The 26034-nt window shown below is 42.8% G+C and overlaps 1 protein-coding gene and 1 pseudogene across 6 annotated transcripts in view; one reads left to right on the top strand and one right to left on the bottom strand.

The window, feature by feature from the left end:
* Window positions 1-26034, top strand: part of GAB3 (GRB2 associated binding protein 3) — a 78628-nt gene that overhangs the window by 25953 nt on the left and 26641 nt on the right. For 2 of the 6 annotated variants that reach the window (XM_040974644.1, XM_040974649.1), the window contains exons 2-4: window positions 10123-10426; window positions 14051-14270; window positions 14786-15255. In XM_040974644.1, coding sequence (XP_040830578.1) covers window positions 10123-10426; window positions 14051-14270; window positions 14786-15255 — 994 coding nt within the window. Of the gene's footprint in view, window positions 1-10122; window positions 10427-13424; window positions 14271-14773; window positions 15256-26034 lie in introns of those variants that run through there. The other 4 variants (XM_040974647.1, XM_040974645.1, XM_040974646.1 and 1 more) reach the window with 3 other exon arrangements.
* Window positions 7225-7579, bottom strand: LOC121152492 (annotated as a pseudogene).

Below are 26034 nucleotides of genomic sequence, written 5' to 3'. Positions count from 1 at the left end.
CATTAACTGCCAAGAAACAACACGTCCAACACACGTATGAGAAAGCAAAATATCAAGAAAGGTATTAAGAAATGGTAGAAAATTAAACAGCATTAAATAGGGTCATGGAAAGAAGGAACAGGTAGGGCAAAGGATCCAGGAGAGTGATGAAATTTTCTTCTATGTTCAGGAACAACAAAATGAACAATGTGTAAAAGCAAAAGTGGTGGCAATGAACTGACAGATGTGAAGGACCAGTTGGTATGCAGCTTTCTAGGCTAATGAGTCTCCATTTTATAGCCAATCTATCCTGGAGCCTTTACAGTGTACTAAGGGACCTGTTTCTGATTTTCAAAGGTCATTGACTACTTTTTCCATAATAAATTTATTTTATTTTTTGATGATATGTACATGGTTGAAAGGGACGCATGCCCATGTGGACCATCAGTTAGGGTGGGGAAGGTCAAGCAATGGGGCAATGTGGATGAGACAGCTGCCTCCAATCTCCTTTTTTCTTCCCATATCAGAGAAAAGTGGGGAGAAAAGGGAAGAGGGCCACGCCCCAGCAGCCCTACTGGATCAGTACCTGGGGATGGGGAACGGCCACCCGATGTCATCCCAGGGTCCCCGATGTGGAGCATGCTCCGAGGATACTGCTTAAGTGGCTTTGCTAGTTCTGACATGCTGTTGGTTTCATAGCGCCAAGGTTGAGGAAATCCTTCCAAGGTCCATTGGCTGACAGAGTCCACCTCAGAGTGTGCACTAGCCCAGATACTCGCTGTCAAAGCTTGACTGGGAGAGCTGTCCAATCTTGTCTGCCCTCCATGCTACTAGACGTCCTCTGCAGGCATCAGTGAACTGGTTCTCATGTTCCCCATGTGCATGTGGGTGTGCTGTCTGCTGTACAGGATTCAACAACTAAGGGGGCCCAGTTCTGCCACATGCAGTCCATGGTCAGACCTCATACGCTGTGATTTTCCCTGTGGTTGGAGTTCTGAGTCCAGTGGTCCAGTTGGGGGTTGGGCGTATCCCCAAAGAAACCTTGCCAAAGGTGACCCCAGGCCTGACTCTTGTGTGTGCCAGCCAGTGTGGGGACTGGCTCAGCCCACTGCTACATCAGTGCACACACACACACACGCTGGTGGTTGCAGTCGCTTGTTCAGTTCTGTCCCCAGCCCCATCTCATACACAAACCAATGGATGCTGTGGCCCAGCCCAGTCCAGTCCATCCTGGCTCCCATGCATTCCAATGTGTTACAATTTGGCCTGGCCCTGCCAAATCTGCTCCCCTAGAGCCAGCCCACACACCTTCCAACAAGTGACTCAGCCCTGCCCAGCCTAACCAACATCCAACCTAGCTCATGTGCACACCAACAGGAACACTGAGAGAAGGATGTGTTTAGGGTGCATGAAATATAAAGCTTCATTTGGCCCTGTTAACTCTAACAGACTTCTTGAATATGTAAGTAGGAATGTCAGAAGATAATTGGTTATAAAGATCTGGAGTTCCTTTAAATATCCTGGTAGGAAAAACAATTTTGTAAATCATCATCAAATGAATAATAGTTAAAAGAAATGAGACTGCATGAGGCTGGCAATGCAGAGTAGGTTTAGTTCAGTAAAGGAAAGAGGTCTAGAACATTTCTCTGTGTGCATATTTATGATGAGAGAAGGTCCATGTGTTTCATCATGTGCTCCAAGTGACTTGTAATATGCAGAGCATATGAATTTATTGCTAAAATGATCCACCTGGAGGAGTGGGAATTTCACAAAGTAATTAAAATGCCAACATCGCGCATTGGAGCACCAGTTCCAATGCTTAATTCTGGCTCCTGACTCCAGCTCCCTGCTGCTGTACACCCTAAAAAGCAGTAGTGATGACTCAAGTAATTGGGCCCCTAGCACACACAGGGGAGCTCTGGAATTAGTTCCTGGCATTTGGGGTGTGAACTGGTGGATGGGAATGCTCTCTCCTTCTCTCTTTCTCTCTCTCCCCCCATAAATACATTAATTAAAACAAAAGCCCACCTGAGACTGTTGTTCAGAGATACATGTATTTCACTCATTTTTTAAAAAAAATGATCGATTTTATTTATTTATTTGAAAGGCAAAGTGAAAGACAGGTGAGGAGAGAAAGGCATCTTCCATCTGCTGGCTCATTTGCCCAAGTGCCTAACTACAATGACAAGGAATAGGCTGAGCTGAAGCCAGGATCCTGAAATCCATCTGGGTGTCCTAAATAGGTAGCAGGGGTTCAAGTACTTAAAGCATCTTCTCTCTTTCCAGGTTCATTAGCTGTCATTGCAGGTAGCAGGTTAATATGCTATGCTACAATGCAGACCTGTTACATGTTTGAACAATGCACACCTGGGGTATAATCAGCAGGCTGAAAAGTATTTCATGAAGTTACTTTTCGATCTCTATCCTGAAGTCTCAGCCAAAGTTTCTATCCAGAATGTTCTCCTCTTTCAGTGTGGTTTTGTGCAACCTATTACCCTGTTTTATTTTTGAATTATTATTGGTCACAGTCTCCTTAGTTCTCCTTTCTCAACATCCCTTTCACTTCCTTCTTTCTTCTAATGCTTGACTAGTTATTTTTGTGCATCACTATATACAAAGGCACTTGTTAAAAATGTGTATCCGTAGGCCCCAAAGCAGACCTGGTGAATTAAGATCTCTGGAGGTAAAATCCAGGAATGTGCATTGGTAATAGATCATTCTCACACCTCTGCTTTCCATTCTGTGATTTAGGTTTATCAATCATTTCTTCAGTGTCTAAGACATTGTATGTCAATCCAGTGAATTTGTGCATTTGTTTCTTGTCTGTGTCATGTGCATGTTTCCCCCTAAGTCACAAACATTAGAATAACTGTCTTGAAGTGTTTGCCTCCTATGCCGTCATCTCTGTTTTTTGGAGTCTCTTTCTATTCACTGACTTTTCCTTTGATTATTGACCATATTTTTCTGCTTTGCATTTTAGTAGTTTTTTATGCTGTACATTGCAGGTCTTTTATTGTTAAGTATCTGAATTTTGTTATCTTTCTTTGAAGAGTGGTAAAGTTTGTGTGGTACTTTGCAGATGAGCTTGATCATGCCAAGGCTTCTATTTCCTGTTTCACTCCAGACCTAGGGTAGCCTATCCTCCAAACTGCTACTTCTGAAATTTGCTTTGCAGAGTCTCTATTGAATGCTTAAGGTCTCTCCATTTTGGCTGATCAGAACTCAGTGTGAGCTCTGGTAGTTATGACTTTGTGCGTTCCCAGTAGTTACTTTGGGTTTGCTTCATGGGATTTCATCTTACTTGTGTGCATTTTAGAATTCAATCTAAACATTATGTTGGTGTCCCTATGTAGATTTTTACAACTTTTTCTCTACATAGCTCACTTCTGTGTGGTGCTTTTTCCTGAAAAATCTAACCATCCCAACTATCCAAACTTATAATCTCAACTTTACAATATTTCTGTGGATCAGAAAGTACACACAGGTGGAAAGCAAGGCTAGACATGGGGCTCACCTCTTTCTCCCCTTTCTAATAGAGCCTTCATAAAGACAAATATGTCCCAGATTTTTCTCCTCTGAAGTGTTGGGTATAGGACATAAACATTTGAATCTGGTAGAGAGGCTACAATTCAACCCACAATAGGGAAGTTCAGATTTAGATCTCAGACCGTCTTTCCCAGATGCAATGTCCTGCCTTTGGCTACTGTTACAGAGGCTCCAGGTGAGTTTTTACTCTCAAAAGAATGGAATTCTATTTTCCCTTTAATGATTTCATTAAAAATCAACAGACCTGACCTAGACACATTTTCCTGGGGAGTTCAGGTTTAGTCTTCCTCAGCGTCTAATAAATGGGCACCAATGCTTCTGTACAGAGTTTACAGGTTTTTGTTTTTGGATATGATGCTAGTGGGGCAGTGTCTGTGGCAGGAAAGGTTGATGAGAAATGGATCATTTGATGGCCAGTGCTGAAAAAAAAAACCTCAGAATTAATTGTACAATGAAGGGATGAGGGGGGCATTGATCTCATTACCAATTGATGATATTTTGCTATCCATTTCCCATTAGTTCAGTACAGGGGAAAATGGGCAGAGCTGGTCCATTTGCAGAGGGGAGGTCTGAGTTTTGAAGAACACAACTTATTTAGCTATGGTTACATGGAAAGTCAAAAGCAGAAGTAGTTGAGCACTCCATTTTGTACCCCATTTGGCTGCATTGCGTTTGTCTGCATGTTTGACCCAGCCTCATCCTCACTTCTGCCTTGACCTGTTGGTCTTGAATGTTTCCAAGCTGCTTATGACGTATGCAGTAGGAAAGACCTGAGGCGAGACGGTGGAGTCCAGCATAGCCACCTTTGGCCGGAAATCCTGAAGTATTTTTTTTATGATTTATTTTATTTTTATTGGAAAGGCGGATATACAGAGAGGAGAGACAGAGAGGAAGATCTTCCATCCGATGATTCACTCCCCAAGTGAGCGCAATGGCCGATGCTGTGCCAATTCAAAGCCAGGAGCCTCTTTTGGGTCTCCCACACGGGTTCAGGGTCCCAAGGCTTTGGGCCATCCTCCACTGCTTTCCCGGGCCACAGGCAGGGAGCTCGAAGGGAAGTGGGGCCGCCGGGTTAGGATCCCAGGCGTGCAAGGCGAGGACCTTAACCACTGCGCCATCGCGCCGGGCCCAGAAATCCTGAAGTTTTGTGAACATCTTACCCACTAAGAAGGGAGGGCCTGCTGAGCCTCACCTCCTCACACTCTGAACTGTTTGCCTTCATCATTTATCCTCTCTACCTCAACTCGCCTCTGAGCTTCTTAGGTCCAGAACCCCTTTGCTCATCTCTCGTTTATGCTCTGAGACTCCTCTCCATCCCTTGTGCTTGTTGCTGGACCTCAAGCTTGAACTTCTGCCTTACTTCCTCTATGACCGTGTCCTTGCATGCACAGTGCTTGTGTGACATTATGTCCATAGGAGAAAATGTGAATGCTGGGAACCACATAAAACAAATGTATGGCTTAGTATAAACCCTTTGTGATTCCAACCTGCCCAAGTCCCTCCAGGTGCCCTTGCTATCACAATCTCATGCTCTACCCTAGTTCTCTAGACTTTTTCATATCCCCCATTTTATCTCCTTGCCAGGCCCTATTAACCACTTTCTTTCTCTATATTTGGAGTTTTGTGTTCCACAGTAAGTGGGATGATGCAATGCTTGTCCCTTCTGTGCCTTGGTTATTTAACTTGGTATAATATCCTCCAGCAGGTTCATTCATGTTGTGACAAATGGTAGGGTCTCATGTCTCATACATTACACCCTTTAAAAAAAATCTATGCTGAAAGCAATGACATTTTTATAAAGAAATATTTATTTATTTTAAACACAGACAAAGAGATAGAAAGACAGAAACAGAGAGAGCTCTTCCATCTGCTTCTTCACTCCCCAAATGGCTGCAATGGCTAGGACTGGGTCAGGCTAAAGCTAGAAGCCTAGAATTCCACCCGGGTCTCCTATGTGGATGGCAAGGAGCCCGTATTTCGACTATCATTTCTTTTTCCAGATACATTAGCAGAAAGCTGGATTGGAAGTCTGATAGCTGGGGGTCAAACCAGTACCCATGCTTAACCTGCTGCACCAGGAGTACTTGCCCCAGCTCAATAATTTCTTTAAAGATTTATTTTCTTTTTATTTTGAAAGGTAAATTTACAGAGAGAAGGAGACAGAGACAGAGATCTCACATCCACTGGTTCACTCCCTAAATGGCTGCAATGACTAGAACTGAGCTGATCTGAATCCAGGAGCCAAGAGCTTCTTCTGAGTCTCCCATATAGGTGCAAGGACACAAGGACTTGAGCCATCTTCCACTGCTTTTCCAGACCACAAGCAGGGAGCTAGCTGGATGGGAAGTGGAGCAGTTAGGCCATGAACCTGTGCCCATATGGAATGCCAGTTTTACATGTAGAGGATTAGCCTGTTGAGCCACTGCACTCCCCCCCCCCAACATTTTTTTTTTATTTGTTCCCCTATTGATGGACTCTTAAGTTGCTTCCATATGTTGTGTATTGTGAGTAATGGTGTCGATGCTTCGTGCCGTGGGGATTTTGATTTCTTTGGGTACTAAGACTACAACAGGGATTGCTGGAATACATGATAGTTTCAGTTCTTTTGAGGAATATCTGTACCATTTTCCATAATGGCGGCACTGACTTTCATCCCCACCAGTGATGTACAGGATTTCTCTTTTTCTCCATGTCCAAACTGATCATTGTTATATTTTATTTCTTTGGCAATAGCCAATCTAATTGGAATAAGGTGACTATTCATTGTGATTTTTTTATTCATTATATTTATAATAGATCAAATTTTGGAAATAAAAAATTGGAAATAGCAAAAAATGTACAATGTGATTAAGCAAATTGTGCTACACACAATATATGTACTGTGAAATGTATTATTAGTAAAATAATGATGAACTACTGATACATGAAATAATTTGGACAGATACATAGGAAAACAGCAAACTTCCAAGGATCTTTTCTTTTTTTTTTAAGACTTATTTTATTTTTATTGGAAAGGTGGATATACAGAGAGGAGAGACAGAGAGGAAGATCTTCCGTCCGATGATTCACTCCCCAAGTGAGCGCAATGGCCGATGCTGTGCCGGTCCAAGGATCTTTCTTACATGGTTTCATTCACATGCCATAACTACAAAGACAGAAAAGTTGGTGGTCAAAAGGAAAACACCTATTAAAATCGTAGTGCTTGAAAAAAGAGAAGTCATTTGCTCCGTAATTTCTGGAAAGTGTGATTGATGTTCATAACCTTCCTACTGAAAATTACACCATCACCATTGTCTAAAACAGAAGTAGACTGAGTTAAAACGTAGAAACTAGCATTGAAATTGCACCTACATTTAACTTTATTTTATTCTTTAAAGAGCAAATTAATTCCATAATCATAGCTAAATTGAAATACATATAACTACTAAGAAGTACATCTCTTCAAGCTGCTTTATACTTAAATTTTATTTTTGGCAGGTAAAACACTTGCAATAGCAAGGAAACAGAAGTAATACTAACTAGAGAGCACCTAAAATGAATGAATAAAATAAAAAATGTGAAAAATGAAACAAAATAGACCTATACATTTACTTGAAATATTGAAATCCAAACAAGAAAGAATACACAAATCAAGTACTGTTGTACTACCCAGTATTTCAGTAATTCATATTATAAACTGATCCAGAGAAAATGCTCTATGAGCTGTTGCCACCCAAACTGATACATGGTATTTCAAGACACTGTTCTGTGACTTCCAGCCTCTGCTCTTCTTCAGAATTGCCTTTGCAGCAGCCAGTACATGATTCTTGTTAATGACTCCACATTTATTCTCACAAGCGTTTGTCCTGGACTCCTCTGCTAACCGATGAACAAACAGTAAACAGTTCAAATGAATCAGCAGGTCGCCACACACCTTCAGACGAAGGTGTGGTTTCTGTCGCTTAAAAACCCTCTTGAGAAACCTGCGGGGAGCCTTCCGCCTTCATTTGGCCTTCTGGGAGGCTGTGTTGGAGAGTGCAGTCCTCTCGCTCAGGAAGTGGTCTCCTCCCCTCATTGTGATTTTGGTTTGCATTTCCCTAATGGTTGTTGATGTTGACCATCTTTTCATTTTGCATGTCGGTCATTTGTATGTATTCTTTTCAGGACTATCTGGTCAGATCCTTTGCATGTTTTAAAATTTTGATTATCTGCTCTCTTTGTATTTTGTTGTTTGGGCTTCCTATATGTTTTAGATATTAATATCATCAGAAGAATAGTTTGTATTATATCACATTCTCTGGGTTATCGCTTTGCTTTGTCTATCGTTTCCTTTGCTGTACAGAAACTTTTTCGTATTTATCCATTGAGGAAACTAGGCATTTGACCTAGCTAGTAAAGAGCACCAAGAACACATTATATGCTTTTGTATAATCCTTACTGTTAGATAAGGCTCTTTAAACCCTAGCGGAATCCATGGGGTCAATTTAGCGTGACCTAACATAAAGACTGCTCTACCTGTTCAAGTAGTCAAGTGAGCATTGTTATACCTGCCTTCCAGCCTTAAACTACTTACACAGAACTTCAGGCCTTTTTCATCTTGATGCCTTTGCACTTGCCACTTCCTTTGGCCTGCTTCAGTCTCAGCTTAGCCACCGGTTCTTCCTGGAAGCCTCCCCAAACCACGGATCTGACAGAATATCTCTTGTGTGTTCACAACATCTTGATTTTCTCTTATCAAAGCACTTATCTCACTGACTCCACCTGTCAGTTTATCCATGTGCCCACTTCCCCTGCTGCACCTAGTATGGTGAGAAGCAGGCCCTGTGGCCAGCTCCCTTGCTTCTCCAGCATCTGCACAGTGGCCTGCATATTCGTGTTTGTTGAATGAATTAACATGAAGCTTGTTTCTGTGCTCATTTTGATTTCCTCTTTAGTGTCAATTTTGGGAACTGGAACATAGTTCCTCTTCACATTTCCCCACCAAAGTGGTTTTTGGAAAGTTTGGGGTATCCCAGGCCCCACACAAAAGCTTTGCTTTGTAGGCAAACATGGTTTAGGAACAAGTATTTGGCATGCAAGTTAAGCTCCCCTGAGACACCTTTATCCTATATTAAAGTTCCTAGGTTTGAGCTACAGCTCCATTTCCAATTCCATGTACCTGTTAATGCACACCCTGGGAAGCAGCAGCTGATCGCTCCAGTACTTGGGTCCTTGCCATCCATGTGGGAGACCTGGATGGAGCTCCTGCTTCCTGGTTTCAGTTGGACTTATGCCTAATCATTGCAGGCATTTGGAGAGTGAACTGGAAGATGGGAACCATCTTGCTTTTGTTTCTATCAGCTTCTCTCTGTTTCCCTTTGTTTCTCTGTCTCTCAAGCATTTTTTGTTTGTTTACAGAACAGACTTAATCACATTGATTTCTTGGTCTCTAGCATCTTCTCAAAGGCAGAACTAAGCCATCTGACTTGCATCATATGACTGACCTCCTTCTGTTTGCGGGCCTCGCCATGAAGTCCAAAGAAGTTGTTCTCCTGGGTTCTCCGTGACCAGTGGCCTTTGCTTGTGCTTTTCCATTCTTTTTCAGATTCTCTGCAACCTCGGATCCCATTTTCTCCTAGTAGGATGGGAGCTGAGCATACTCCAAATGGTGGCTTTTTTTCTTTCGCCTTCTGTTCAAAGCTATTATATGTATACAGCCTCAGGCATAAATGAAGTAGCAATAGACTTCCTGTCCCAGCGGTCACCATGCCTGATGGCAGATCCCTGCACTTCCTGCTGTCATACATGTTTACTGCGCTGGAGAGAAAGCCACAGAGCTATAAATCTCCCTACTAGCATTTGCCAACTGTAACATTAAGCATGGTCCATGGAAGAAAGCTCTGCTGTCAGCCTGCCACCATTTACTGTGCTTAGTTCCCTGTAGCAGAAAGTTATCCATGCAGGCTGTCACGGTGGCATGCCTTGAGCAAAAAAAAAAAAAAAAAAAGGTGTAGGAAACTCAAAGAAGTGCCCCCACTTCCTTCTGTCAGGCCTCATCAGAGGATAGAGAAGTTTATAGTTCCAAAGGCTTCCTTTGACATATGGTCAATTTCAGTGAACTCTTTCCCTAAGCCTGTGATCTGCCCAGCATCCAGCAAACATTCTGGATCAGAGGCGGGCAGGGAGCCCGGCAACCTTAGATCCTCCTCAAAATTTAACTCCTTCCAAGATGTCCATTCTATTATGACAATTCCTGCCACTGATACCAACACCTGGCGAAGGTGGCCCTTTGTGATTTCAGTAGGTTGCTATTGCAACCGCGAATGCTAGCAATGCTTCATTCTCACTCTTCATTTCAAAACTATTTTAAATCACAAGTATGTGCTAAATATACGCTTGCAATTGTGGCCCTTCAGACTGTGGAGTGTGCACTCCATAGTTACACTTCCTCATTCTGGTCCATATTTCAAAGCATCCAGTAAAGCAGATTTGAAGGTTGTGCATTAGTGATATTTCATTATGTGAATGGCTGTTTACCTCATTTCTGCTCTTTGTCATGACACATGAGTTTAGTAGAACCTGAGAAACAAGAGCAATTGGTCTGTTGACTCCTTGCGGAATTGCCTCCTCTCCTTTCAGGCTTGGCGCAAGCGCTGGTTTGTCCTCCGGCGAGGCCGTATGAGCGGCGACCCCGATGTCTTGGAGTACTACAGGAGCAAGCGCTCAAGCAAGCCCATCCGCGTGATAGACCTCAGCGAGTGTGCTGTGTGGAAGCATGCAGGGCCTGGCTTCGTTCGCAGGGAATTCCAGAATAACTTCGTGTTCATTGTCAAGACTGCTTCCCGCACATTCTATCTTGTGGCCAAGACAGAGGAGGAAATGCAAGTGTGGGTGCGCAGCATCAGTCAGGTGTGCAACCTTGGCCACGCGGAGGACAGTGCAGGTAAGACCGGGATCAGAGCTCCTATTACGAGGTGTCCCACACTGAGGAGCTACTCCAGAAGACCAGTTCCAGGAACCACGATGCTCCTTTATATCAGAGCTGTTCCCCTCAGAATGCACTATCAGACATTACAGATTCACATATGGGAGGCAATATACAGGCACGCACTGAGCTTTCTGACTGGTTTTGTAGCCCTTTCGTGTCTTTGCCGGCATCCAGGCGCAGAGAACCCAGGCAGTGAAAGTTGGACACCAGTGAAAATTTCCTCCCAGGTTCCATTTTCCCTGTCCCTACAGTTTCCATGCTCTAGAGTCACCAGCTTTACTCATCCCAGAGATTCACGGCAACTCCAGTTTTTCTGGTGCCTATTAGAGTGTTCAATACCAGAGGGTAGAAAGGAAGAACATATCAAAGGCAGGAAATAATTACTCATATCTGTAACTGCCTCAAGGCCTCACAGGGGAAATAGCTACAAGTTTGTTCTGGGCCGTTTCTGCGCAGGAACAATTGAACATCAGAAGGCACGTGCTGGTGCTCATTCACTCTCTCTTTCAGTGTCTTTCTCTCTCCCTCTTTTGTTTTTTAATTAAAAAATCTTAAAGATGTATTTATTTATTGGAAAGGCGGATATACAGAGAGGAGAGACAGAGAGGAAGATCTTCCATCCGATGATTCACTCCCCAAGTGAGCGCAACGGCCGATGCTATGCCGATCCGAAGCCGGGAGCTCTTCCAGGTCTCCCACACGGGTGCAGGGTCCCAAGGCTTTGGGCCATCCTCCACTGCTTTCCCCGGCCACAGGCAGGGAGCTGGATGGGAAGTGGAGCTGCCAGAATTAGACCTGGTATCCAATGGGTTCCCAGTGAATTCAAGTTGAGGACTTCAGGTGCTAGGCCACCGCACCGGGCCCTCTCCCTCCCTCTTATCACACAGACACACACAGACGCAAACTTTCCTTCCATATGCCAGGTATATTTGTGAGCTTCATTTCCCTTTACAGATTTTTTTCTTGTTGAGATTCTGGAACTATTTCATCACTCCTTTATCCTCAAAGCATGGGATTTTGGATATGATTTCTTTAACTTTTTTGTGTGTAATAGAGGAACTCTTATCCCTAAATTCCATGGTCTGAACTCAATGACTGTCCCTGAAGTACCCACAAAGTAACACTAGGTGCTAATGGAGTTAAGGCTATTCCCTACTTCCACCACAAACTAGGTCTGCATTCTGTGAGATCATGTTAGCTATCTTTAGTTCTTTCCTTATCCAGGAGTTAGACTATATCTATATGTGTATACACACACACACACACACACACACACACACACACACACAGAGGAACAGGATTATGACACACAACCCCTTTAATTCCCTGTAGCTTCCAGACCATCCACTTTACCCTCTGATGGTGAGAGAAGGATCCTCTTCAACTGAGAATCAAACCTGAGGATTTTCCTGTGGCTTTCACATACAGTAGCCCCCCATTTACCTGTGTGTGCATGTGTTCCAAAGCCCCCTAGTAGATTCCTAAACCCATTGGCAGTTCTGAACCATATGATCACTTACCACAGCTGTAACTTTTGCAAGCTGAGGCAAAACACCAAAAATAGCACAAATGTCTTTTACCTTCTTCAAAAATTTATGGATAGAAGACTTTTTGCTACTGTGATTCTTGTTGGCTTAGAACTTTCATCTTTCTGCTAACAAGAGGAAGCTGCTTGAGGCTTCTCTTCAATGTACCTGAATTTGTTGTGCTTTACAGCCAGTATCAGGCACAACTACAGTCATTTGAACATGAGCACTGTGATACTACACCAGGAGGTCGGTGAACATTGGGTGTGATCCCTGTCCGCAGCAGATTTCATCCAACTACTCAGAATGGTGGGAAATTAAAAGCTGATGACTTACTTCTCAGTTTTCCATTAAAATATTTTCATCTTTTAATTTTTTATGATACAGTTCCATAGGTTCAGGGATTTCTCTCCCCCCATTGCATCTCTTCCCACCCCCACTGATTTCCCCTGTTTTTATTACGATAGTATAAGTCCATCATTCTGCTATTTAAGTATATGCTTACATTGTGGATATAGACAATGGTAATAAACCCAGCATCCTATTGTCAAGATATATTGAAGAGTTTCATTGGGAGTCCATCTTTTATTCAGGAGTAGAGGTGCACACTGCGATGTATCTTCATTCACACTGTAGTTAGACACAGGTAAATGGAGCTTCCTACTGTACAGCCACAGATGTGATAAAACAACCATATAGAATTGAGTTTCCAGCAACCATACAGTAATGGTTAGAGTGCATGCCTTCAGCCAGAAGCTCTGCATTTGCATATTAATTCACCTTATCCTCAAGATGAATCTATGGCAAATGTACTATTATATCTCTAGTTTACAGAGAAGGAAATTTGAAGAAGGCAAGTGGATTACTGGACTATGGTCACCATAGTTGGCTAGTGAAGGCTGGAATTGAATCCAGGAAGTCCAGGGTCACACTAACTCAGGAAGCCATGAACAGCCAACTCTGTTTAAAAAGGAAAGAAAAAGCCAGTGCCGTTGCATAGTAGATTATACCTATACCTGCAGTGCCAGCAGACCATGCGGACCTTGGTTCATATCCAGGCTGCTCCACTACTGATCCACTGCAGCCATTCGAAGAGTGAACCAGCAGATGGAAGATCTTTGTCTCTCCTCTCTGTGACTATGCCTTTCCAATAAAACCACTTGATCAGAACCCTCAGAACATACACTACATTGGGACCCTGGGTCTATATTGGGTGATGGTTCCCCATCCCTGGGTCCTGGGACATTTAGGGGGGTTCTATGTGGCTTCCCTCTTTAACTCTCCCCTTTCCCCAGAGACAAGAAGAAATAGAGAATTTGAAAACAATGATTTCACCCACTTTTCCCTAACCCTCAATCCTTCCCACCCTGGTCAACCGTGTAATCATCATCAAAAGTAAAAATAAAGAAAATAATAAAAGGAAAAGAAAAAAAGGCTTCCCATTGGCATTTTCTGACCTAGAATTGTCATGGTTCCTAAGCCAAATTCATTTTGAGAGCATTCACAACACCCTGTTTCTTTCCCTTTATTAGGCCAGTTGTTAACAGGATTTATCAATTATTAATTATTTGTCACCTGTGCCAGCATGTAAACTCTGATAAAATAAAGGTGTTTGTCTCAGCTGCATCATCAGGATTATGATAGCTTTGGACACATCGTACACTCAGTATTCAGTTGTTCTATATAGACATATACAAATGTATCCTAGTTATTCATAACTGTGCATGTATTTATACATATGTTTATTGATGAATAAATAATGATGCAGGTCTGCTGAGGGCCTTGAAGAAGTTATGTGTAGACAATTTAATTGCAGATTTTAAGCCAAGAATGCTTTTTTTTTAAACTCTTAATTGATTCAACACTTCACTTTTGAAATATTGGCCTTCTTTCCCAGACACTGTTTATAGCTTGGGGAAATGGTCTCCTCCATCAGTACAAACACCAGCTGTGATTTGCATCTTCTATTTGGCTTTGTAGATGTTGTTTGAGAAGTTTGGAGTGAGTGTTATAGTCATTTTTACAGCATTAACCTGGGAAATGATTTCTCCAGCAGATTCCATGGACAGCCTCTCTCGCACACCCTCCTCCCTGCAACCGTCCTCTGCCAGCTCCCTTCCTACTGCCTCTGCTGCCAGCTCCTCTTTGCCAACAGATGACCCAAACACTAATACCATAGCCACTGAGGAAACCAGAAGTGAGTCAGACTTTCCCTTTCTTCCTGATTATCTGATTCTGTCCAACTGTGAGACTGGAAGACTGCACCATGCCAGGTATGCTTACACCCAGGCTTCTGTGTGAGCTGAGTCTCCTAGCACGCTGCCCTCTGTTCACAAAGCCCACTGTGTCCTCTGGTTGAGTCTATTGCTGAGATACACCCAAGCTGGTTGACTCAGTCTACTTAGCAGTTGCATTTTCTAGTGGGTGTGTCTGCTGTCACCTCTTCCTGACAAGACCAAGGCGGGTCAGATCGCTATCAATCTTTCTGAAACATGAAGCACGCACTATACCAAACAATCTGAGTCATATATTTCAGCAGTGTGGCTTTCATTTCTAGCCTTACATTTTGTATCAATCTGATGTTCATGGTATGAAAAAAACCCACAAAGCATTTTCCCCCTGCACCAAAGAAGTTGGTATAACAGGGCTCTGGAGGGAATGTGGCTATAAAGGTAGTACAAGTGTGGAATCAGAGCAATAGGAATGAGGCTAGCATGGGCTTTGTGGTGGGTGGATGGCTACATTTCATTCAAACTATGTGTTTCTCTTCCTTGAATCTACCTACCAGATGTGATAGCTGGTCAAACTCAGATCGCTCATTGGAACAGACTTCTTTCGATGATGTTTTTGTTGACTGCCTTCAGCCATCATCCTCCAGTAACTTGATCCACCCCTCACGACTTGGGAATGGATCTCAGGAAATGCCTTCCATGAGGCAACCGGCTGCCCTTATCTGGGGTAGAGAAGTCAATGGGCCAACCAGGGACCACTTGTCTTGTTCACCACTACTGGAAAGTTTCCTAAATTCCACAATCCAGGTAGATAGAAACCAAGGTTTCTTGCCCTGTGGATCAAAAGAACTAGACACCATGGCCAACACTCCACCTCCCCGCCCTCCTAAGCCAAGCCATCTGTCTGAGCGGCGTCAAGAAGAACAGCTCCTGTGGAGGCGGGACAGCAGCAGCAAGAATTTAGAATGCACTATGGCTCCAAGAAGAATCTCTCTTTCGGGTTTGGATCATGTGAGGTCCTGGAGAGGTAAGTGTCAGCTGCTAAGTTTCCTGTGCAGAAAAGCTTAGACTGAGCCATGGGGCCCTGGAACACTCAGAGGTCAGAGAGAAGAAGCTGCTGCTGGGTTTGTTGAACAAGAGATGAAAGCAGCTGTGGTCTGCAGTCTCGGGGCACCCTACACATGTATGAGAGAGCTAAAGAAGGGAATGGAGCTGACCTGAGTCAAAAGATTCCACATTCTCTATTCAGGTGGGTCCCTAAATCACTCCAGACAGACACCAAGTGTTCAGTTTCAGGTGGCGATCTCATCACATAAGCAGAGACTAGCATGGACAAGCCCTTCACAAGGGACCAAGCCTAGAATAGATAGAAATGACAGACAACTGGGTACAGAAGTGTGCAGTTTGGAGAACAGTCAGAGACAGATGCTTAGGAGCTCACATATGGCATCAAAAGACTTGTCTGGATGAGTGCTCAATGGCAGGCTGTAACGGGTGCCTAGGGAGAGATGTCAAATCTTCACAAATTGACACCTGTGAATAGGTCGAGTTATAACTTAATTGACAAGGGTTGTATATATTCAAGACTTACAACATGATGATTTGGTATGTATATGCCTTGTGTAATAACTATCAGAATGGAATTAACATCATCGTGTTGTATACTCCATCCTTACACCCACTAGTCCCTGTCAACCACTTGTCTACTTTCCATGAGCTTGACATTTTTAGATTATACATATCAATGAATTCATATAACATTTTTTGTGTTTGGTTTATTTGACTTAACAGAATGTAACACATGTAATCATTTGATCTTTCACCTTTTTTTCTGCTGGAACATGTTATGGTCATACACTATTTACTTTGTTACTGCAAAGAACTGTATTGGTTGATTTTTGAATGCTAAATCAATCTTTTGTTTTTAAGGATTTATTAATTTTTATTTGAAAGGCAGATTTACAAAGAGATATATCTTCCTCCACTAGTTCATTCCTCAAATGATTGCAATGGCTGCAGCTGAACCAGTCCAAAGCCAGGAACCAGGAGCCTCTTTCAGGTCTCCCACATGGGTCATAGGTGCAGGGGCCCAAGGAGTGGAGCCACCCTCTTCTGCCTTCCCATGCCATAAGGAGGGAGCTGGATGGGAAGTAGAGAATCCTGGACATGAACCAGTGCCCGTATGGGATGCCAGTGCTGCAGGTGGAGGATTAACCTGTTTATCCACAGCACCAACCCTGCTAAACCAATCTTACATTCCTAGAATAAACTCAAGTTTATCATGATAGGGAGCTTTTCATAAGTTGCTAGGTTTGTTACACTCATTTTTCTAGACTTTAAAAAATTTGTACTCAGTAGAAAGAGTTGGCCTATAATTATTTTTCTCACAATGTCTTTGTCTAGCTTTGGTAAAAATATTGTTGTGACCTAACAATGAAAACTATAAAGCTTTTCATCTTTTTAATTGTCTGGAAAAGGTAACATACACTTAATATTATTTTCTATCTTAATCCATTATTACAGCTTACATAAATACCTCTGGGCTTGAAGTTTGCTTTTTGGAAGATTTTTCAATTAAGAATTCAATTTTTTTAGTTGAAAGTATTAAGTATTAAGATTTTCTATTTCTTGTGTTGTTTCTTTAGATTACTATATTTTTATTTCGAGGAATTTGTTCATTTTACCTATTTTTTCTAATTTATTTCTTGACTTTTCCAGATTTCGTATGGTTGGGATTATATGGGATTTGACTTTTTCAGATTGGTTTATTTCACTTAGAAATATGCATTTGAGATTACTTTTGATTTTCACAGGTTGATAGTTCGTGTATTTTTAACATTGAAAAAAATATTCTATTGTCTGAATACCCCACAGTGCTGTTAAGTGCTGCTGGAGGACTCATAGTTGCATCCCCATTTGGGAATTATGAATAAAGCTGCTGTAAATAGTCATCTGGAGGCTTTTGTCTGAAGATAAGCTTTCAGTTGTTTTGGATAAATGGAATACATCTGCTGAAATGAGAAATCCTCTCCAGCATTTGATGTTGTCAGTGCTCTGCTCTCAGCCATTTGTAGCTGTGCAGTGGTAGCTCCTTGTTTTAATTTGCGCCATTTTCCTTTTTTGAAAAATTTATTTTTATTGAAAATGCAGATTTACAGAGAGAAGGAGAGACAGAGAGAAATATCTTCCATCCACTGGTTCACACCCCAGGTTCCCATATGGCCACAGCTCAGCCAGTCTGAAGCCAGCGGCTTCTTCAAGCCCTCCCATGTGGGTGCAGGGTCCCAGGCCACAAACAGGGAGCTGGATTGGAACAGGTGGGATACATACTGGCACCCATATGCAATGCCGGTGCTTGCAGACAGAAGATTAACCAATTGAGTCATAATGCTGGCCCCACATTTTCTTGGTGGCTTGTGATTTGGTGCATCTTATGCTTGTCTTCCATCTGGATGTCTTCTTTTGGGTGGTTTCTTTTAAGATTTACAGGCCTATTTTTTTTTTTTTTTAACTAGGGTTGTTCTCCTTGTTCTTGTTGAATCAGCAACTCCATTTCTGATCCAGCAAGCTGCTAATATACCTGGAAAGCAGAGCAAAATGATTCCAGTAGCTGAGTCCCTGCTACTCATGTGGGTTGCCTGGTTCCTGGCTTTGCCTTAGTTCAGCCCCAGCTGATGCAGCCATTTAACAAGTAAATTAGCAAATGGAAGATCAATATCTATCTGCTTTTAAACTAATTAATCAATTAAATATTTTTTAAGGAAAGAATTTCTTGTATTTTGTTTCTTACAGTATTTTACAAATATTTTATCCCAGTCTACCTTGTCTTTTCACTCTCTTAACAGTGTTATCCACAGGAACAGAAGTTTTTCATTTTTAAAGAAGTCTAACATATCAATTCTAATAAGGATTATACCCTTGGCATTGTATCTGGAAAGGCATCAGCATAAGTTACCTAGACATTCTGCTATATCACCATCGAGTTCTGTAGTTTTGGAATTTATATTTAGACCTACAATCAATTTTGAGTTAGAATGGAAGATCTGTGTCTAGATTTGTTTTGTTTGTTTTTGCATGTGGATTTCCAGTTGTTCAAACACTAGTAGAAAACACTATGTTTGCTTCATTGAATTATCCAAGATTAGTTGACTATGTTTATGTGCATGTATTTCTTGGCTCTATGCTCTGTTCTATTATTCTGTTTGCCTTTTCACCAATACCACAGTCTTGATCTCTGTAATTTGAGAGATAAAAGTCTTGAAACCAGTTAATGTCAGTCCTTCAACTTGTTTCCCGTTCAATATTGTATTGAAAATGCTGGACATTTTGAGTCTCCATATAAACCTTTTTAAAAATTTTTTATTATATTTTTGACAATCTTTACATAGTTAATTAGGGTAAAAAGGTTCAAGGGCTATAGGAAAGTGGATAAGACTATTATTTCCACATTCTTTCCTTCATGTTTAAAAGGGGGTATTAAGAGAGAAGGCCCACCCAGTTTCCCACCCACCCCAGGTCCCGGATGTAGGGTATGCTCTGAGGTTCTTGCTTAAGTGGTTTTGATAGTTCACCAGTTATGAATCGCTGCCAATCTTGCCACTCCAAGCACTATGAGGTCTTTGAAGAATCCACTGATTGACATAGTCCATCATAGAGTCTCTGTTTGCCCTGTATTTCACTGCGAACATATTGTTGAGATGGTTGATTGACCTGTTCTGTCTTCTCTTTTGGTTAGGGTTCTGAGTCCAGCATTTTAGTTGGAGAGATCTCCAAAGAAACTTTGTCTGAGGTGTTCTCAGACCAGATACTTGAATGTACTAGCAGGTACAGGGCCCGGCTCAGTCCATCGCCATGATCAGCTGGTAGTTGCGATCACTGGGTTGGTTCTGTTTTCAGCCCCGACTTCCACTGGAACCAATGGGTGGTGCAGTCCAACCTGGTTCTGTCCAGCACATACTCAGCCCTCGCATAAACCAGTGGGAGCTGCAGTCTAGTTGGAGCGACTCACAATAACCCCCACCAGGCCCACCCCCTACCCTGCCTTGCCAGTATGTGTAACAGTAGTGCAGTCTGTCCCACACCCCATTCCACCCCAGCCCCTTTCTTGGTTTTCGTGCCCTCCCATGGAAGTGGTAACCCAAGAGGGAGGAGCCCACTCTTTCCCTCCCAGGTCTCTCCCACTCCAGGATTGTGCTCTCTCCAAGTACTTCTGTGGTTTGACTTGACAGAACTAGGCCCCAGCGCCAGCTTCTGCCAGCTGATGCTATGGCTAAACCCAAACAACCCTCACCCACTAATTTTGTTTGCACCAGTAGGAATAATCAGCACAGCCTGGCTTTTCCCTGATCTAGTCCACATGAGGCGCACAGGTGTTGTAGCCCTGCTTAGTCTGGTCTGCCCCCATCCCAGCCCACGCTCTCCAGTGGGAGTAGCTGTCCAGCAAAGGAACCACCCCTTATTCCCCTGCCAGCTCTGCCCCCTCCCTTCCTGGTTCTCATGCATGCTGGTTGGGCACTACAGTCACATCTGGGGCAGGCGACCTCACCTTGGCATTCTGTATTGTGCACTGGCCATTGTCGCGACCGAACCTGGCTCGACCCACACTGTTCTGCTGCTTGGATTTGCCAGTGGATGACATGAACAGATTCAGTCTGGTCTGCCCCCGACCCATGCCAAATGTATGCCAGTGGGTAACTTTCCATGGCCTGTTCTGGGCTGTTTCTTATCATGTTTCTTGCACTTACCTGCCGGGTTTGTGTTCTGCCAGAGGAGTTGCCCAGGCTCCTCCATCAGAACCTCTCCCAGTGCCTGATTTTGGGCATACCAGAGGGTCCATGAGCCAGCCCTACTCAGTTCACCTCCTGTCCTAGCAGGAACAGTGGCCTCTCCTGACTGGCCTTCAACCCAAACTGGTCCTTGCTGTTGGATGTTTCAGCCCAGCCATGGCTTGTCCATACCACATACAGCTCACACATGGCTCAACAGGGGTTGAGACCTTGCCTAGTCCATCCCACATCTACCCTGGTCCCGCAGGACACCAGAGGGTGTTGGAGTCTGGCCCGGTTCAATGCATCCAATCCCAGTCCACACTTGTGCCAAGGGAGACAACAACCATTTCCCGTTCAGAACGCAGCCCCCATTCCAGGCCACGAGCCCCTTGGTGGGAACCTCAACCCAGCTAGGGTGTCCCCTTAGCTCCCCAACCGGGCCTGTTCCCAGCCATAGATCACTTGCATGCCAGTGGTGGCTCTGACTCAGCTTGGCTCAGCCCCTCACCTGTCCTGACCTCTGCCTTAGACACTGTGGCTTAGCGTTTCTGGCCCATGCAAACCAGTAGGTGTAAGAGCCTAGCTCGGCATGACCTGTACTCCCTCCTGGTCTCTAGTTTCGCTGTGGGCTAAGGTTTGCTCACTTATGCCCGGTCCACCCTGTTCCATTACCAATTGACACATTAGCCAGCTGTTGGAGACACTTTGTCCAGCTTGTCCGACCCCCCGGTCTGGACCACACCAGCTGGAGCTATGTCTCGCCTAGGGAGTTTCCCAAGTTCCTCCACTTAATCCACTCCCAGTCCCAGTTCTCACACATGCCATTGGGTTTAGGCCAGGTTCTGGCGAAGTCTGGCCTTCCATTTGGCTTTGTATGAGTTCTTGAACGTTTCAGCCCGGCCCACCCCACACCCTATTCAGGATGCACATTCGGGTGCTGCTGCCTTGACCAGTCCAGACTGTTGTGGGTTCCTTTACCTGTGAGTGATGGCAGGCTCCTTGGTCACACCTAGCTTAGTCCATCACCACCCCAACTCTTGAGCTAACTAGTGGGGCTAGAATTTCTATAGGGTGTGGTCCACACATCCCTCACAGAATCTACCCCCAGTTATGGTTTTCGAGTGCTAGATAATGAAATGGCCCTGCTTAATATGACCCTTCTCCTGATCCATCATCATGTCAGGTAACAGGATATGATTCTGATGGACAAGCCGCTAGCCATAATTTGCATGGACTGGTATTTGTTGGTCAGCATTGTTCAGTGATGACCAGTTTTTCAAAGGAAGAGTTACTGTCATTGGGAATCTTTAGGATTGACTCACATCCCAGAAGCACAACGGGTTCAACCTGGAGCTACTTAAGCAGCGATTCAGAGAACCAAACCCCAGAACTCCCCAGCCGGGCAGCCAGCAGGTGGAGGCAAATGGTGCCTGGCTGCCCGAGGACAGTTCACCACGTGCACATGGTGGCTGGCGTCTGGGATGCAGGCATGAGACACCCCATCCTGATACCCCCTCCATATAAAGCTTAGAATCATTTCCTCAGTATACACAAAATAACTGGCTGGGATTTTGATTGAAGCTGCACTGAATCTACTGATCCAACTGAAAAGAATTCATATATTGACAATATTGAGTGATCCTATCCACTTACATGGAATACCTCCATTTATTTAGTTCTTTGATCTGCTCATCAGCATTTTGTAGCTTTTTTTTTTAAATCTTAAGCATATTTTGTTACATTTACACATAGGTATTTCAGTTTGGAGGGTACTAATAAGATTTCTATTTGGTTTAGTTGTAAACTCTACTTCTTCACTGCTGGAATTTAGGAAAGTTCAAAGCTACTTTAAAACTTCTTGGAAAGATGGAATTAAAAGATAGTGGTGAAAACCTCATAGCATCTTCATCATGTGATTATTTCCTTAGTCTTTCAATATGAATGGGTTATGTTGACTGATTTTAAAATGTTGACTGAGGCTTGTATGAGTGCAATAAATTTCATTTGTTATAAAAGATAAATTTAATTTAAAGCAATTTTAAAAATATGCATAATTTTTAAATAATGCTGTGCATTTTTCATGAATGCTTTGAAGATCACTCATAGACTATGAACAAAGGAAGTTTTATTTCTTCTTTCCCAACATTTATACTCTTATTTATTCTTATATTCTTGTTTCATTAGCTGGTAATTTCAGCGCAGTGTGAAAAAGCGCTGGTGAGAAGGGATTTCTTACTTTGTTCCTAATTTTAAAGAGAAAGGTTTGAGTTTCTTATCGTTAAGTATGTTAGCTATAAGGTTTGTTTTTTGGTAGCTATTCTTTATCAAGTTGAGAAAGTTTCATTTGTGGTTCGCTGAGAATCTTTATTGAAATTGAGTGTTGCATTTTTGGAATTTCTTTTTCTGCAATTACTGATATGATTAAGTGGGTTTTTTTCCTTTAACCTGTTGATATGATAAATTAATTGATTTTTCAAATATTGAAGCAGCCTTACATACCTGGAAAAAATTCTCAACAAAACCAACATACCAAATGGGCTGTCATGGCACAGCAGATTCAGCTGTCACATGCAATGCTGACATCCCATATCAAAGTATGTAAGTGTGTAAGTGCCAGTTATGTTACCCCTGCTCCATGCCATGTGGAATATGGCCCAAGTATTTGGCTTCTACCACCCTTATAAGAGACCAAAATGTAATTTTTGCCTTGTAACTTCAACCTGGCAAAGGCTTGCCCGTTGTAGTCATTTGGGGTGTGAGCCAGTAGATGGAAGACCTTAGTCACTCTCTTCCTCCCTCTGTAACTTTCCACTCCAAACACGCACACACACATTACATCTTTGTTTTAAAGTAGAATTCATCCTAGGGATACAAGAGTGGTTTGACACTAAAATATCAATAAACATAAAACACCACATCAACAGAACAGAAAACAAATGCAGAAAAGGTATTTGGTGAAATTCAACATCCCTTCCTTATAAGAACTCTGCAAAATTTAGGTGCAGAAGGAATGTGCCTCAACACAATAAAAGCCATACATGTATGAGGATCTGCCAGCTAACACAATGGGGGGAAAGCTGAAGACTTTCTGAGATCAGGAACAAGGCAAATATGCTCACTTTCACCACTTACTATAGTACTGGAAGTACTAGAGAGAAATTGCTTGAAAGAAAGAAAGGACATCCCAAATAGAAATGAGGAGTCCAAAATTTCAGCAATTGCAGATAACATAAACTTTTAGATAGAAGACCTTAAAGATTGTGCCAAAAAGCTATTAGAACTAACACATTGACAAAGTTGTGGGATCCAAAGTCAATGCAAAATAATCAGCTGCATTGTTAACACACCAATAGTGAATCATCCCAAAAAAATAGTGGATTAATAATAAAAAATAAAAATAAGTACTGAATCATCCAAAAAATTAAGAAAGCAGTCTCATTGTTTTGTTGTTGTTGCTATTTTGTTTTTAATTGGAAAGGCAGATATATAGAGAGATCTTTTTTCCACTGGTGTATGCCCCAAGTGGCTAGGAGCTGGAGGGGAAGTGGAGCAGCTGGGACACAAACAGGCACCAATATGGGATCCCGGGTGTGCAAGACTAGGATTTAGCCAGTATGCTACCATGCCGGTGAGCAGTCTCATTTCCAATAGATAGTTGGTGTTATGGCATAGTAGATAAGACTTCCACCCATAACACTAGCATCCCATGTATATAGAGGTTCAAATCCCAGCTGCTCCACTTCTGATCCAGCTCACTGCTAATGTGCCTGGGAAAACAGCAGAAGATGACCCAAGTGCTTGGGCCCCTGCACCCATGTGGGAGACCCAGAAGAGGCTCCTGACTTCTGACAGGCCCAGCTTTGGCTATTGCAGCCATCTGGGGAGTAAACCAGAAGATAGAGGATCTTTCTTTGTTCCTGCCTCTATCTCTCCTCTGTAAATCTGCCTTTCAAATAAATAAGAGAAAAGGATACCTGGGAATAAGTTCAGTCAAAGAGACAAAGGATCTGTACAATGGAAACTATAAAACATAGATGAAATAAATGTAAGAAAACACAACAAAATGGAAAGATATCCTGTGAACATGGATTAGAAGAATAAATATCACTAAAAAGTGATTTACAGATTCAATTCCTATAAAAATTTCCATGATATTTTTCATAGAACCAGAAAAGTCACTATCAAAATTTGTGTGGAATCACAAGACTCCAGATAGTCAAAGAAAGCTTAAACAAGAAGAACAAAGCAGAAAGTATTACACTATCTGAATTTAAAATATATTGGAGGGCCCAGCGGCATGGCCCTGCGGCTAAACTCCTCGTCTTGAACATGTCAGGACCCCATATGGGCGCCGGTTCTAATCCCGGCAGCTCCACTTCCCATCCAGCTCCCTGCTTGTGGCCTGGGAAAGCAGTGGAGGACGGCCCAACGCCTTGGGACCCTGCACTCGTGTGGGAGACACGGAAGAAAGTTCCTGGCTCATGGCTTCAGATCTGCATAGCATTGGCCATTGTGCTCACTTGGGGAGTGAATCATCGGACGGAAGATCTTCCTCTCTGTCTCTCCTCCTCTCTGTATATCTGACTTTCCAATAAATAAATAAATCTTTAAAAATATATATATATATTGGAAAGCCATAATTGAAACATGATATTGGCATAGAAACAAATTTAGTAGACCAATGGATCAGAGTAAAGACTGTACAAGCAAGCCAACATGTATAGCGAACTAATCTTTGGCAAACATGCCAAGAAGATGCATTGAAAGAAAGGACAGTCTTTTAAATAATGATGTTTGAAAAATTGGATATCCATATCACAGAAGAATGAAATTATACACTTATCTGTCACCATATAGAAAAAAAATCAACTCCAAATGGCTAAAGACCTAAATGCAAAACCCAGAGCTTTAAAACTACTGGAGGAAAATATAGTAGAAAGACTCATGGACATTGGATCAGGATTTTTAGATCAGACCCCACAAGCATAGGAAACAAGAGCAAAGCCAGACAAATGATCTCATCAAACCGAAAAAAACTCTGCACAGCAAAGAAAACAACAGAATGAAGAAAAACCTGCAGAATGGGAGAGCTATATACTATACAAGGGATTAATATCCAGAATGTATAAGGAACTCAAACCAACCACAAAATCCAATACAAAAATTAGCAGTAGAATTAAACACACACTTCTTAAAGGAACTCACAAATGGCTGACAGGCACATTAAAAAATGCTCAACACTGGGGTCAGTGATGCAGTATAACGGGTTACCCTGCCACCTGCAACACCAGCATGCTGTATGGGCACCAGTTCATGTTCTGAATCCTTCACTTCCAATCCAGCACCCTGCTAATTCACATGGGAAAGCGGCAGAGGATGGCCAAGTGGTTGGATCACTGCTATCCTCATAGGAGACCTGAAAGAAGCTCCTGGCTCCTGGCTCTGGCCTGGTGATCCAGCCCTAACCATTGAAACCAGTTATGGAGGGAACCAATGGATGTAAGATCCTTCTGTCTCTCTATCTTCCCTTGTCTCTCTGTAACTCTGCCTTTTAAATAAATAAATACACACATACATCTTTTTAAAAAACTGCAGCATTGCTTCTCGGCCTTTTGGCTAAGATCAAGTGTAAAAAACTGCAGTATCACTAATTATCAGGGAATAATAAATCAAGCAAACAATTATGTATCAGTTAAAATTGCTATTATCGAAATAACAAAAAGCAGCAAATGTTGCTGAGGGTATGGAGAAAAAGGCATGAAACCCTGTGAACTGTTGTGGAAGCCGGTGTGGAGGCTCCGCGAAAGCTAAAAGTAGAGCTACCATATGATCCGGCAATCTGACTTCTGGGTGTGTGGCCAAGGGAAAGTAAATCACTCTGTTGAAGAAATCCCTTCATTCCCATGTTAATTGCAGCACTGTTCACAACAGCCAGCAGGCAGAAATCACCTAAGTGCCTAACCGCCAGCTCCCTGCTAACATGCCTAGGAAAGCAGTGGAGGATGACCCAGGTACTTGGGACCCAGCACCCATGTGGG

This window comes from Ochotona curzoniae, unplaced genomic scaffold (assembly GCF_017591425.1).
Source record: "Ochotona curzoniae isolate NIBS_2020 unplaced genomic scaffold, NIBS_Ocur_1.0 contig_2469, whole genome shotgun sequence".
In the NCBI taxonomy this organism is placed as follows: domain Eukaryota; kingdom Metazoa; phylum Chordata; class Mammalia; order Lagomorpha; family Ochotonidae; genus Ochotona; species Ochotona curzoniae.
This window is presented reverse-complemented; position numbering and strand designations above follow the sequence as displayed.